The following is a 14,621-nucleotide window of genomic DNA, read 5'->3' as shown; positions in this document are numbered from 1 at the left end:
TATACCCAATAAATGCGAATGGTGAGTGCTGTTCGAATCATTCAGAATTTATTCAACGTTAGCCTAGGGTAGTGTATAAGAAGTATGTATACGTTTATGTATATGCTTATAAAAAACCATTTGGAATACTTTAGCAAGGAGTTGAACATTTTGGAAATGCGCGTACAATCCGAATTTCGACTAACACTAAAGACAGAAAGAGATATATATAGATAGTGCGGGTTCAGGGGGCGAGAAAGAGAGAGTCAAAGTCGAGCCGTATATTACTGATGATTGTGGTTTTTACTCAATGGATCTGTGGATCGGGATCTTACGTAACTCTTCAACGAAAAACTAAAAAAAAACTAAAAAAAAAAAAATCGATTTCGTCTTCGAAACTCCGTTTTCTGAACGCTTCGTGGCTTTAGGCTAATTTTACTATATTCTGGCTTCTGTATGGTAAGGTCATCTCTTTAGTTTGTCGATCGATTTATTTTTGAAATAGATATCACATGATGTTTTGCTTCTTGTTGCTGTTTTACTGCGGATTTAATTCAATTCGTTTCGAGTCGATTTCAGTTACAGTTTTGGTTTTATTTTTTTTTTTTTCAGTTTCCTTTAAATTGATTTGATTTGATCAACAACAATAATTTTCATTATTAAAATTTTCACTAACTGAAATGTGTTTCCTTGGCTTCAGTTTTTTGTTTTACTTTTTCAGTGCTTCAACTTTTTCGGACTTAACTTTACTGTTGTTTGGGTGAACTACACTTTACAAACTGAATTTGTAACTTTTTTTTTTAGTAACAATAACATAATACAATACAATACATAATAATCTAATAATACAAAAAAAAGAGAAAGCAAGACAATTTTTCAAATTTGGAATGCGTAAAAATATATGTGTCGGGATTTTTCTTAATTGGCTAATAGACCGATAGTAAAATTCTCGAGTTATAAACTAAAATGAATGTAAAATAAATAATAAGCGAGGAACAAATACATTCGAATCCTTACTCATTTCACTGTGCTATTCTGTTGCGTGCCTTCAAATAATTCTTAGGGTCAAAATTCTTTATAAAGAACTTAACATTAGTAACAATAAATTCAAAATCTGTAAAGTGCATACATTCTGCGGTAGTCCATGGATCCTATCTTCTTTCTACCGACAATCTTATTCTGGATTTCCCTCGGGCAGTTGTGGATATATTATCCGTAATTCTGTTGGGTTTTTTTTTTTGGAGTTCAATTGGTTGGCTCTGCAGTATCAGTTTCATTTTAAGTTTAGCTTTTGTTGTATAGGTACTTTTCGGTTACACTCCTAATGATTTCGAGTTTACAAAATATATAAAATAACTTATAGCTGCCTGTTGCGGCTCATTTTCCGGCTTATCTGTTTTTGTATTCAGTATTCAGTATTTAGTAGTTTGTAGTTTTGTATTTAATGTTTTTGTTTGTTTGTTAAATCAAAATCTAAAGCGATCACAACGGTTTACTTCACAGACGCGTGTGGAAACATTTGGTTAGAAATGTCCGTGGAAATATTTCCTATTTTGTTTTGTTTTTGTTTTTTTTGTTTTTGTTTTTGTCCTTTCGATTTCTGTTTAGTTAATTTTCGATTTCAATTTTCCTATTTTCAGTTGGCTTTTGCTTATCATCCAAATTGGTTGCTTTGCTTTCTATACAAGTAAATGTAATTTAATCGTAATTTGAGTATAATTTCACTTAACTAATTTTAGTCAAATTGGTAGCGTTTGCTCGTCGTTTCGTTATTGTTCTCTATTTGGTTTCGGTTCGGCAATTTTGCACACAAACCTAATAAATATGTATACTGATCAAGAGTTTGGGGTGAATGTGTTTGTTTTGTGGGCTGTGGGTTGTGTATGGCACATTGGGAGTTTTTGTTTACCATTAATTTTTGCCTTGTACGCGTTTCAACTATTTAGCTAATTTAATTCGATTCTATTCGAGCACAACAAAAATCTATAAAAGATCTGAGGCTATAACTGGATTTGCTTTAGTGATTGGTGATTATTGCTTTGACTTGGACTATTTTAATGTTACGTTAGATTAATATTCAATACATAGGCCATACAATTAGTTTATATTTAACTTTAACTTTATCTAAATGCCATAAATTGTGTTTCAGTTCCAGTATTCAATTTTTGAAAAAGTCTAAACTAAAATGAAAGTTTTACTAACATTTTTGTTTGTAAGGCAATTTGTTTTTCTTTTTTTTTTTTTTTGTCGGTTCTTTTGTTGTTGTTTGCGCTTGCGATTTCATTGAGATTGTTTTAAATCCAAATTGAATTTAGATTAAGTTCAGTTCAGTTGATTCGGTTTAATTTTAACAAAATGAATACACCAAATCGAGTAAAAATTACAAATGCTAATACACAATTTCATTACACAAAACGAGCGATAATATCTTACTAGCCCGATAGGAATTTTAAATTCTGGATTCCGGGATGCAACTATTACAATTAGTAGTATGTAAATATGAATGTAGCATTGAGTTGGTGGCCTGGTTCTACAACGATTACACACCAAGGGCCTATGAATATGTTACACAAAAGCTATTCGAAAATGGAGTGAGAGGACCGAACGACCAGGCATCTATGAAAGCGAGAGAGATGGCCGATGGCAACTAACCGATGGCCATCGTCCTTCAACAAATGGAACTGCTTTGTGCCTGCAGTTGTGCGATGAAATGGGTCGTCCGATATTCGCAATGCAGCTCACCGTCTAGTAGAACTTATTGCGGACAAATGCGTTAATCAAACGCGGTGTGTGCTTATCCAGGCTGCACAACTCTAACAAGTTCTCGTTTCGTCCGCTGGAATATATCATGGAGCGTTGACGCTGCCGCAGGCTCACCATTATGAATCTGTGAACGGAAAGGATGTTCATTATATAAATTACCAATGGAAAATACTCACTTAGCATTAGAGTTTCGCTTTTCGCGATACTTATCCATTAGAGCAGCCAAGCACTTTGAATTATTTTCCGGATTTCCTCGCGCGGCACCCGGCACTAGTACCAAAAACACGTCGAACGTATTCTGCATATCCAATAGCGCTCTGAACAGAATTTCATTTAGCGATTGCCTCACTTTGCCCACCTGAATCGAAGATCAATGGTAAAGACCGGGGATCGGTTGTGGAAAGTGTTTACCTTCTGATTCTCGCAACAGGTCTTGGCCTCTGAAACAGACATCTCATTTGTCCACGGCAACGCCTTCAATTTGCCACTGCGGTCGTGCCAAAACTCCACCGTCACCTTTCGGTCGCTGCGGAAATAGCCAAAACCCAATGCCACCAGGGCGTCTAAGTACTTCAGCGAACGACATGGACCAGAAAGGTATTCTGGTGGTGGGGGGAGGTACGTTTGAAATAATCTCTGAATAGGTAATAAGTCGGCATTTCACTTACTGCCCAGATAGGCCTGCTCCAGATTGAGGGTAATGTGCAGTCGCCTACCGAGTGCCTTGTTCAGGCCAAAGGATATTTCGTAGACGCTATGCAGGAAACTCGCCTTTTGGAACGAAGTAGTTGCACACTGGAATTTAAATGTATTCTTGTTTTTGAGTGACGAAGGTAGTACCAACTGATTAACCACCTTTTTGGGCTTCCTCAAACGCATATCCTCCAACAGCAGACGTACGGGCGGAACATTGCTCGCCTTAAGCTTCTTCTTATCCAGCAATTGCTCAGCAAAGGGGCGCACTCGGGAGTTAAGTCGCGAGAGGCGTGGCCATTTCTGAAGAAGTTGCTCATAGCTCATGTGTGGAATAAGAAAATGCGCCAGCCTGGGGTCGTGAAGCAAATGAAAAGGCACATGCTCCCAGCTCAGCGACAACTTCTTCACAATGGAGATAGCCTGTTCGGGATCCGTGAGTAGCCGAAGCTTCACAACACCCTCAATAGTTTCGCGAAAGCTGGTCAAGGGCGTTAAAAAATCAGGCCACTGCGATAGCTCCTTTGGCGATGATGAGAGCAGCCTTAAGGCAGCAATGATTTCCGGTAAAAAATTGGCATGCCGAAAATGGAGGCGGTACAGTAGATCGCGATGCGCAGGCCAACGATTTCCATCGCCTATTGACCAGAAGTGGAGAAGGCGATCAAGCGATTTCGTGCCATACCAGTTGAGGACGGCCTTTCGCACTGTGCGATTGAAGGGCGTTTTACGTTCGAGCAACTTCTGGACTCGCTTGACCAACTGGACGAACAGTAGAAGATCCGATTCGCTGGTGATCAGGTCGGTGAATCTATTACGCACCGCATTTCGCTTCTTCTCGTCTTCGCACGTGGTAAAGAAAACAGCCAGGATTAGGAGCGGCTCGTCGGGTCGGGGAGGTTGCTCCTCATTTGGTTCGCTGCCCAAAACGCTCAACAAGCACTCGACCAGCTCGTCTTCACTCACTTGGGAGCAGAGTTCCTTTAGCGATGCGAAATTGTTCTCGACAACAAGATCCAGTGCGGGCGTGGTATAGACGGGCTCGTCCGTGGATCCAATAAAGCAGAAGCGACGTAGTTTATCAATCGCCGGTATGGTGGAAATGGCAGTGCCCTCGCTTTGGTTAGGTTCATCTTTCGATGGCTCATCCTTTAATGGCTGATTGCTAATCGCCTCTTTTTCCATTCCTGCAGCTGAAGACGTTAAATTTGGTAATATTTAAATATTCTTTCTGTGTTTCGTTGTGTTTTGTGAAATATTTAGGACTACGGTGGACTTCTCTAGGAATAGGAAGGAATCGGCTTTTATTTTTTATATTTACGTTTACCAATTTCCTTATCACAGCTAGAAGTTAAATATTCCGTTTAATGCGTCAGCGGGATGGCTAACCACACGTCCTGTGCTTCTATTAGTATGCCCACCACTGTGTTTGCATGGGAATGAGCACTTGTATCGCGTTGGAAGGGGAAGTGCTTCGTACTTACATTCCTTGGCATCCAGCGAGTCTTGCCTCTCAGGCAGTTGCTCCTTGCCGTCCTGCTGGATCTCCGCCGATTCTGAAGAGTCCGCAAATCTAGCGCACTTCTTGAACACCAGGACTGCCGTGGATGGTCTCCCCGATGATTCCTTCGATCCAAGGGAGCTTGATCCCTTGCCCTTTTTCATGGCAGCGATTTTCGCATATTACGTTTATGCCGCGCCTTCTGGGGATTTGATCTATACTATATTTCGATTTGCCACGCCCTCTTTGTCACGATTCGCCCAGCGTGCAACTTTTATCCGTTCGTTTTGTTTTGTATTTAACTCGTGTTGTACATCACTTGTACAGAGCGTTGGCAATTCGCGATAAAAACAATTATTTTGTATATTTTGTCATCGATAATCTGCCTGGAACTATCGATGGCACAATGTGGCCGTGTATCAGAGCTCTCCAATTGAGATTTCCCATAAAAAAAAATAATAAAATGTATGTATGTTTTCAAAATAATGTTAAACGCACAATATTTTAAAATGGAGTCACACATATTTGATAATATACAGTTAAAGCTAATTATTTTCCACTATTCGGTTGATATCGATATACACATCGTCGCGTCGATGATATTTTTTCCGGCGCACAGTCACACTGAACAGCTGTTTTTTTGATTTGATAACACTAGCACTTTAATTCCACCTGGTTTTTCGGCTTTTTCCAAATTGATCACTGAAAACCCGCCAGGAGATGCAGTTCCTCCGCGTGGGTGGTCGTATAACGGCACTGCGTCAGAGATTGACCGATCGAATTCAGATGCCGGAGCGCTTCAAGGGCACGTTCGTGGAGAAGTGGGTGCAGTATTGGAACGGCCTGGTCAGGGACTACACAGAGGTGGCAGTGGGTGTTGTGCGAGAATCCTACACGAAGCCGAAAAAGGCGCTTCTCTATGGAACGGGAATGCTGTTCATGTACCAAGCCAATCTGAAGAATCCCGGCGAGGAGGCCTTTATGACTCTGCTAAGGGGTGCCACAAATCGAATGATCACAGTGCCGGTAGAACTTCAGAATCCCGTGTCCGCCGACTATCTGCTAACCTTGGAGAGGGCGATCAATCAAAAGAAACTGCGTCTCCTTTCTCTCGGCATCTGCACGATCCTTTGGGTGGATCTATACGACGAGGACGACTGCACCTATCCGGCCATCTGTGAATATACCAACGTGGGCGTCTTCAACTTCCACGAACGGATCATCGATGTGGGATTTTGGAATCAATACTGGCGACTCAAATGGAAGATGCGCAACTATGATGTCAACTACCTGTGATCCCACACCACAAAGCTTAACGCTTTCGTTATCCTTAAGACCGTGTTTGCTGCTTAAGTCAATCGAGGGAGAATATACCAATATATGTATGTTTTTAGTACATGAACATGTGTTTACTTCTTTCTCATCGGATTACGATATGGCTAACTATTTGTTATAAAACTAGGCAATATTTATTTTATGAATTTTCGTAGCGCATACAAATATTGTATATTCGAACACTACAAAAATACTTCATTCCTCTGCCTCCAGTTGAGCTCCATTTGCAGGAGCGGCTTCGATGATCCTCTTTGGTTTAAACTCCGCCTCCAGCAGCTCTTGGCATTCCTGCAGTCTAGCCAAGTTGTTGATTTTTCCCTGGAAATTGTCCTCTTTGCCGTTTCCCTTGCCCTCGAGAATTTCCATAAATTGGGGACCGAGTTTCCCGACAATTTCTGGATCTCCGCGCAGCACCAGATGTCCTTTGGCACTGCTGCCAGCAAAAACGCTCTCGGAAACAGTGAGAAAGTAGAAGATTCCTTCCGGAGCCGCCCGCAAGAATGTGTTGATGAAGTCCACCTCGATGCCATCGCGTCGATGGAGAGAGAAATATTTCGGACGATCCTTTTTGGGCAAATCGCAGAGACGCTCGGCTTCGGCGGTGGCGTAACGTTTAAGCAGCTGCTGGAAGTACTTTCGACTGCCCTTCACATTTTGCTGTAGCTTCTGGACAAGCTCCAAGTGCTGACCGGGTCCACCTCTGTGAAATGCAGATGATTATTTACAGACAATTGGCCCACATCCTTGAGAGTCTCACTTTAAAGCCTGTGTTAGCTGCTGTTCGCGCTGAAAGACCTCGCCAAGCTTTACGAGCACCCTCTCGCCGACGACAAAGTGCACCAGAACATTCGCCTTCACCTTCTCGGCGTAGAGCAGCTTAATGCACTGCAGTTGAGAGAGATTCGTGACGTGGGTGCCGCAGCACATGTTGCTCTCAATGCCCTCGATTCGCACCACCCTGGCCAGACCCTCGTGATCCTTGGGCAATCCCCTGGGAGCTCTGGCATCCTGGAACTCTTGCGCCACCTCGGGATCCACCAGAAGCACCGTAACTTCACGGCCCTCGCGAATCAGATCGTTGGCCTGACGTTCGATGAGGTCCAATGACTCGCGACTTATCAAATGAGGCGTACTTAATTGAATGTAAGAGACAGTGGATCCCAGGGACCACGAGGTGGTATCGTACTTGAACTCCCTGTCGAACAGGGCGGTGATCAGGTGCTGTCCTGAGTGCTGTTGCATGTGATCCAGTCTTCTTTGGTAGTCTAGTGTCAGAAGGACTTCGGCATCCTGCTCGAAACTCGTTGGGGATTCCACAAAATGTACAGCCGTAGAGCCTTTTCTCTGGACATTCTTAACTGGAAATCCGCCTAAGGTTCCGTAATCGCAGGGCTGACCACCGCCCTCGGGAAATAGTATCGTGTCCTCGCAGATCACATTGAAGCCCTTGAGTTTCTCCACCTTTCCACTGGGATCTGTCCAATCCAAGGTGGCAAACTCGCTGCTAACGATTTTTGTCTTGAACTGCCGCAAATTATATCACAAATTATGTAATTTGGTACTTTGCGCTTCATTTGAGGGCTCACCTCCTTCAGGAAACTGTCCTCCTGGCACTTGAACACCATCGTTTCTATGAATCCACGCAATTCCCCGTTCACGTATCGAAATCATAAACAATTTATGAGAGGGTATGTCGGCAAGTGTTCATTAGGACGGCTAGTTCACCGCTAGTTCATTTCAGAGATGAACACAAATTCGCATTGAGGCAGTCACAGTATGGCTTTCATTATATTAATTTCATTGTGGCAATTAAATCATTTTACTGACACACACATTTCCCAATTAAAAGTTTGTATGGTTTGTGGTTTTGAATATTTTTTCCATTAGTTTTTGTCACTATGTGAATTGCAATCACTGCTAACACGAAGTTCAACATCGATAACACTTTCTGATGACCAGTTCATTTTTTGAAAAATCACTAACGCTTTTTTTTCTAACGGCACTTGAATTGAATGTTGCAATTGGCGTAATCAATCAAATGAATAATTCGATATATCTTAAAATTGAGTTACTTGATTTTGGGCCTTAGAGATGGTAAAATACAAAATAGCTGATTTCGTCGAAAATGTGAATTTTTTTTCGCATTATGTTTCTCCCTCTTTTGTTTACCATCTTCCCTCTCTTTTGGATTCGCGTGCCGCGTGCCGCGTCTGCGCTACTCTTTTCTTTTTGCTTCCTTGCTCTCCCGCTGTCGCCTCCCCCGTTAACCGCTATCCTTTTCGTCCTGCCATTCGGCTATTACGTCCTTTTGCTGCTCAACAGTTTCCTGCCAACGTCCCGTTACGACACAGCGTTACGTTATCCCAATCAGAATCACGGGATAGCGAAAGGAGCGACGGAATCGTCCTTTAAATAGGTTTTAATGCAACCACCTGCAACTGTTAATCCAAGGATAATCGAACAATAGCCCTCGCGCCCATCGCTCCCCTTTGTTGGACTCCCTTCCTTACCTTGCTGTTTGTTTAAGTGCGACTTCAATTTTTCGCGAGTGTTTGCTTCGGTTATATAAGTGAGATTTCAGTGAGCAAATAAAAAAGCCAGTCTAAACGAATATAAATCGTCTTTCAGAAGGCCACATACAAAAGTAATGCTCTCTGCACGTCGAAGTTTCCCAAAATCAGTAACCCAAATAGCATGCTCATATAGAGTAATAATTGTAGGTCTCCATGGCAGCGTTGTAAAGTTATTTTCCCGTACATCCATCGCCCTGGGAAACACAGCCTACACTAATTGCAGGGCCAAAAAGAAAGTGAATTCCATTAAGCTGCATTAGTAAGTGGGCGGAAAGTGTTCAGTGGGCGGTGGGTTTGTTGGGCAGGACTCATTTTGATTGATTTATTGTGTGGACCTAGACACGCAAACCACGCACATGTCCTGCTGTGGTGTGGGTTTTTCCTTTTGCATGATTTGATTGATGGAAAGCACACGGTCAAAAAAAAAACCAGCTATTTAAAATTGTTTATAAGCGGCAATAGACATATGTTCAAATATCCGTATCTAAATTCAGAGAACTGTTGTTCTCTTTATTGATTATGTTTAAGAAATCAATTAAATAGCACATTTTCGTTATAAACGGTTGTCAACAATCATTTCAGCGATTAAGTAATTAAAAATTCTAAATTTGTTTTTGAAATAGATTTTATATATATTACTTTTCAAAATATATATATATATATATTTTTTTTTAACTGAATTCATTTTCCATTCCCATTTTCCTCTGTGCATGCATGCTAAGTACAGTTATTAGTAATACGTATTCCACTAGAAAAAGCAGCCAGCGGCACTGCGATGGCGTCTACTACTAATGCACCGTTATCACCTGCAATTAAGCACTAACAAAAGCACCACCAAGCCATAGAAAAGAAAAGAAAAAAACAATAAGCTAAAAGTTAACTGAACGCGCAGCAAGGGGATAATAATAATGCGCGATTTATACATCCAACCAAAAAAGTATGCTACGAAAAATGTCCAATGAGTTGCTAGTTACACCAACGCAACACTAGGTGGCGCCGAGGAAAGTGAAATCAAAGGACAATTCGAGAAGCGGAAGCACGGACTTAGAGCACTTTTAGGCACCCACACACATACCCGCACCCAACAGCACCCACTCGTACATCTAAAAATACCCTGTAATAAATTGAAATAATAATAAAACACAATCATGGCCAACACAGCTCAGCTATTGCGACGCCAAAGCTCCCGGGATATAATCCTCAAAAGCCAGAAGAGCATCGATCAGCTGGAATTGCGGGTAAGTCCACAGGACAGGAAGCGTAAAAATGAAGTTAATAACAAAATAACCTATTAATAAAATGTATTCACTTTGGGTATTTCGACTAATCTTTTCGGCGAGATTACTGAAATCAGTTAAATTTTCTAGGAACTCCGAGGTCGCCTGGTGTCAAAGGAGCATGGCGTCAGCCACCATCACCACACATCATTACACCACCAGCCGCTCTATGGGGCCACCAATCAGGGCTTCATGTCCGACGCCTTCGACGAGTCCTCGGAACTGGAACAGGATCCGCCGCCCTTCGGATCCGAGGCTAGCACTTCGAAGGCCAAGGCCGAACTGGTGGCCATTGCGACTGCCTCTGCGGATCAGCAGGATATCGTCGAGGGCGAGAAGGAGGGCGAGGAGCGAGAGAGTTGGGACAGCAAGATTATGTTCTTGCTGGCCACCATCGGGTATGTTTCATAGCCAAATAGGCCAACGTTAATAACCATTTAATTCGTAAATTTTTCTAAATTTTTGCACAGCTATGCCGTTGGCCTGGGAAATGTGTGGCGTTTTCCCTATTTGGCGCAGAAGAATGGCGGCGGTGCCTTCCTGGTGCCCTACTTCATAATGCTGTGCATCCAGGGCATACCGATCTTCTATCTGGAACTGGCAATTGGCCAGCGACTGCGAAAAGGAGCCATCGGCGTTTGGAGCCAAGTATCGCCGTATCTAGGCGGCATTGGTATCTCATCGGCGGTGGTCAGCTATATAGTGGCGTTGTACTATAACACTATCATTGCCTGGTGCCTGATCTATCTGCTACACAGTTTCGAATCGCCATTACCCTGGGCGGACTGTCCGACGAGGTTGTATAAGAATTTTACCTACGACCACGAACCGGAGTGTGTGGCCTCATCTCCGACGCAGTTCTATTGGTATCGCACCACATTGCAGTGCTCGGAGAGTGTGGATATGCCGGAGAACTTCAATTACCACATGGCCATTGCGCTAATTGTCTCCTGGTTTTTGGTCTACATCTGCATGGTCCAGGGCATCACGTCATCCGGCAAGATCGTCTATATGACGGCCATATTCCCCTATGTGGTGCTTATAATATTTTTTTTTCGGGGCATCACCTTGAAGGGTGCTGCAGATGGGGTGGCACACTTGTTTACCCCACGATGGGAAACTCTATTGGATCCAGTCGTTTGGCTGGAGGCCGGCACACAGATCTTCTTCTCGCTGGGATTGGCCTTTGGCGGTCTGATAGCCTTCAGTTCGTACAATCCGGCGAATAATAATTGCTACAGGGACGCCATACTCGTATCGCTCACCAATTGTGGCACATCCATGTTTGCCGGAGTGGTGGTATTCTCTGTCATTGGGTTTAAGGCCACGGCGACCTTTGATCGCTGCACTGAGGAGCGTAATGGGCTTGTGGCCCAGAACAAGACGCACAACCTGCCTGTCTGCGATCTTCAAACGGAATTGGCCAATGTGAGTTCACTTGCTATATGCTTACACGGAATATATACATATATATATTTACCATTTCAGAGTGCTTCCGGAACAGGTCTGGCCTTCATCATCTTCACGGAGGCGATCAATCAGTTTCCGGGTGCACAACTCTGGGCTGTCCTATTTTTTCTGATGCTCTTTACCCTGGGAATCGACTCGCAATTCGGTACGCTGGAGGGCGTGGTCACATCCCTGGTGGACATGAAACTTTTTCCCAACCTGCCCAAGGAATATATAGTGGGGGTGAGCCATTCTTATTTCTCAACTTCTTTACTCTGATTTATTGATGTTTTTCCTAGTGAATTTAATAATCAATTGAAATTTCATTTCTTTTGCAGGCACTCTGCTTTTCCTGCTGCACAATCTCCATGTGCTTTGCCAATGGAGCCGGGAGCTATATATTTCAATTGATGGACAGCTTTGCAGGCAATTTCCCGCTGCTGATCATTGCGCTCTTCGAATGCCTTTCGATTAGCTACATCTATGGGGTACGCCGTTTCTCGGACGATATTGAGATGATGACCGGTTCGCGTCCGAATTTCTACTGGATGTTCTGCTGGAAGTACCTATCGCCCTGTGCAATGGTCACCATTCTGCTGGCCTCCTTCTATCAACTTTTGACCGAGGGCAGTAGCTATCCTGCCTGGATTGGATCGAAGGGAGCCACTGAGGGCATGGAGTGGCCGCACTGGTGCATTGTCGTTGCCTTCTTCCTTATACTCTCATCCATTCTGTGGATACCAATTGTGGCGGTGCTGCGGTAATTAGCCAGCCTATGACTTATGTCTTATGATTTCACACACACATATTTCGTATTTCAGTCTGTGCGGAATCAAGGTGGTGGAAGACTCGGATCCCGCCTGGTTTCCCGAAGCGGAGCTAAGGGAAGTCCACGGCATCGTGCCACACGAACCAACCGAACTGGAGCGCAGCATTTTCTGCTTCAACATGGACGGTACGGAGGGCATGTGTTGCCCAAAGTACGGACTACCCGAAAAGTCGCTGGAAGAGGAGGAGTAGACACGCACAGGATACCAATGATAAGTTGACAACAACGACAATAAAACCAAATGAATTCTTGACCGAACCCAAACCGAATATGATACGAATGATGAAATATATATAATTGAATCTCGATGTAAATATGGACAATAAGTAAGCACTCACCGATGTTAGATGCGGCGTCGATATCAAAACACTCCTATATGGTCGTCCCAAAGACTGTTTGAAGATAAAACAAAAAAAAAAAAAAACAAAACCGAAAAACTATAATGCAAAGCAACCACAACAAGGAAAATGAAAATAGGAAAATAGCAATACTAGGTAAAACTCGACGCTGGATGCGCGGTTTCATTCAAGCAGAAAGCTATAGAAATGCATTAAAAAAAATGGGCGAAATCAATGGAAATATTTCCGCATAACTTCATTAGCATGTGGCCATATACATATATACGCGATTATTGTTTTCCATTGCCTTTCTTCTTTGGTTTGGTTTTGGTTTTTTTTTTTTTTTTTGTCGAAAAAGGGCAGAGAGAGTTTAGAGTTTGTTATATGGCCACCCTTATAGGGTCTACATATCCGATTTCGCTATCAAAGAGAAAACGTACAATTTGCCACAAACACAATTTGCTGACTATATACGATATATATATGTATGATAACTATATTCGACTAACTATGCTATATTCTAGACTTAATTCTTTAATTTGACCATATCATGCAAGGGACATCGGGGAGGGCACCACCTATATAGAAGATATATAACTATAACTATACAGTGACTATATCAAGCACAGTTCATTCTCTGTTGTGATCTCAGCTCGACGGCTTTCTGTGTGAATCACGAAATCATATCACATTCGAAACTATGCTTAAAACCTAAAAAAACTACTTTAAAGTCTCAGTGTTTTAGATATTTGATGGCGGAGATATGTATGTATATTGGAAATGAGTTATGTTTTGCTCTAATCGAAAGTTATACGAATAAAATTACTTGTTGGTAATCGTTATCATCGCCACACTCCATTGTACTTATGGCCTATAGGTATATCTGTAGTTATATATATATACATATACATATACATTTACATATACATTTACATTAAAGAAAAACATTAACAAATCGCAAACGCAACCGTTCAAATAGGTGGAAAATGAACCCTATAAAGATATACATATACATAACTGGAGATGGCAGCTTAAAGTTAAACGACTCATTATTATATATATATACATTTATTTATGTGTGTTTGAAATGCAGCTAATGGTCGCGTGAATTCGTTTTGAAACACAATTCTGGACACTTCTGGGCATTTTTAAAATCGATCAAAAATTAAAAACCCTTGAAAAAGAAATTCACTCCTCCATGTAGCAATGGATTGCACTGTATTATAAGTTATCAATTTCATTATGGTATACTTATACATATATATACATCGATATATATTATACACATCTATTTAGATCGAAAGGAAAACATATATTATACATGTATTTAATGTTATTGATGTTGACAATAAAGGAACCCTTACGAAACGAGTTTTAAACCAAAACGAAAGAGACGCGATATATGGGCGACCTTCTATTACCCGCAAAGAATACGCAGATGGAACACACGCAGTTTGCAAAAACTTGAAAATGAATAGTAATATATTTACGATAAACAATTAAAATCATATTGCTAAAAAAAAAAAAATTCGATGATTATTACAGAATTTGTTATCCTTATTTTGCTAGCTCACAAGAAACTTCTAATTGATGTAAAATTCTTTCATTTGCATTGAAACACATGAAACTATGATATAGATAATTCAACGTATGATTATTAACTTATGTTAAACTTGCAACTGTTAAGTCATAACAACAATTGCAACTAAATGACAATAAATAATAAAAAAAAAAAGCCTACGTTCATATGGTATTTTAATTGGCCACAAAAAATTGGGATTATTTTTTTTCTTTCACTTTTCAATTAGCCTACGACTCCTTTACAAATCCTGAATTCATAAAAACTTCTCCATTGATTAGTGAAGCTTGGCTAGTTTCTTTTCA

At 41.6% G+C, this 14,621-nt stretch overlaps 4 protein-coding genes and 1 long non-coding RNA gene across 13 annotated transcripts in view; 2 read left to right on the top strand and 3 right to left on the bottom strand.

Moving 5' to 3' along the window:
* Nucleotides 1–14,621, bottom strand: part of lncRNA:CR44999 (long non-coding RNA:CR44999) — a 149,629-nt gene that overhangs the window by 31,847 nt on the left and 103,161 nt on the right. The window lies entirely within an intron of this gene.
* CG10803 (uncharacterized protein) lies at nucleotides 26–5,291 on the bottom strand. 5 transcript variants are annotated; one of them, NM_001272287.1, is made up of 6 exons: nucleotides 4,920–5,291; nucleotides 3,598–4,628; nucleotides 3,411–3,537; nucleotides 3,154–3,344; nucleotides 2,919–3,100; nucleotides 26–2,866 (listed from the first exon to the last, which is right to left on the bottom strand). In NM_001272287.1, the coding sequence occupies exons 1-6, from the start codon at nucleotides 5,098–5,100 to the stop codon at nucleotides 2,725–2,727; spliced, it is 1,854 nt and encodes a 617-aa protein (NP_001259216.1). In that variant the 5' UTR covers nucleotides 5,101–5,291; the 3' UTR covers nucleotides 26–2,724. The 5 variants fall into 5 exon arrangements, with proteins under 5 accessions (NP_001259216.1, NP_001259215.1, NP_001259213.1 ...); NM_001272284.2 differs by adding an exon at nucleotides 4,757–4,858 and having other exon boundaries at nucleotides 2,036–2,866; nucleotides 3,411–4,628; NM_001272285.2 differs by adding an exon at nucleotides 4,763–4,858 and having other exon boundaries at nucleotides 2,036–2,866; nucleotides 3,411–4,628.
* CG14270 (uncharacterized protein) lies at nucleotides 5,563–6,336 on the top strand. Its single transcript, NM_130707.2, has one exon. The coding sequence runs from the start codon at nucleotides 5,657–5,659 to the stop codon at nucleotides 6,230–6,232; it is 576 nt and encodes a 191-aa protein (NP_570063.1). The 5' UTR covers nucleotides 5,563–5,656; the 3' UTR covers nucleotides 6,233–6,336.
* On the bottom strand, nucleotides 6,386–7,976 carry CG10802 (uncharacterized protein). Of its 2 annotated transcripts, NM_001272283.1 has the most exons (4): nucleotides 7,858–7,976; nucleotides 7,458–7,795; nucleotides 7,029–7,385; nucleotides 6,386–6,971 (listed from the first exon to the last, which is right to left on the bottom strand). In NM_001272283.1, exons 1-4 carry the CDS (start codon nucleotides 7,894–7,896, stop codon nucleotides 6,467–6,469), a joined length of 1,239 nt encoding a protein of 412 aa, NP_001259212.1. In that variant the 5' UTR covers nucleotides 7,897–7,976; the 3' UTR covers nucleotides 6,386–6,466. The 2 variants fall into 2 exon arrangements, with proteins under 2 accessions (NP_001259212.1, NP_570062.1); NM_130706.3 differs by having other exon boundaries at nucleotides 7,029–7,795.
* CG10804 (uncharacterized protein) lies at nucleotides 8,619–14,478 on the top strand. Of its 4 annotated transcripts, none has more exons than NM_001297910.1 (7): nucleotides 8,619–8,915; nucleotides 10,006–10,082; nucleotides 10,212–10,519; nucleotides 10,592–11,549; nucleotides 11,610–11,813; nucleotides 11,909–12,330; nucleotides 12,392–14,478. In NM_001297910.1, the coding sequence occupies exons 3-7, from the start codon at nucleotides 10,314–10,316 to the stop codon at nucleotides 12,588–12,590; spliced, it is 1,989 nt and encodes a 662-aa protein (NP_001284839.1). In that variant the 5' UTR covers nucleotides 8,619–8,915; nucleotides 10,006–10,082; nucleotides 10,212–10,313; the 3' UTR covers nucleotides 12,591–14,478. The 4 variants fall into 4 exon arrangements, with proteins under 4 accessions (NP_001284839.1, NP_570061.1, NP_001138150.1 ...); NM_130705.2 differs by having other exon boundaries at nucleotides 12,392–14,252; NM_001144678.2 differs by having other exon boundaries at nucleotides 9,597–10,082; nucleotides 12,392–14,252.

The sequence above is a fragment of the Drosophila melanogaster genome, chromosome X, assembly GCF_000001215.4.
Source record: "Drosophila melanogaster chromosome X".
Taxonomy (NCBI): Eukaryota; Metazoa; Arthropoda; class Insecta; order Diptera; family Drosophilidae; genus Drosophila; species Drosophila melanogaster.
Note: the sequence above shows the minus strand (reverse complement) of the source record. Positions and strands in the feature narration are given on the sequence as shown.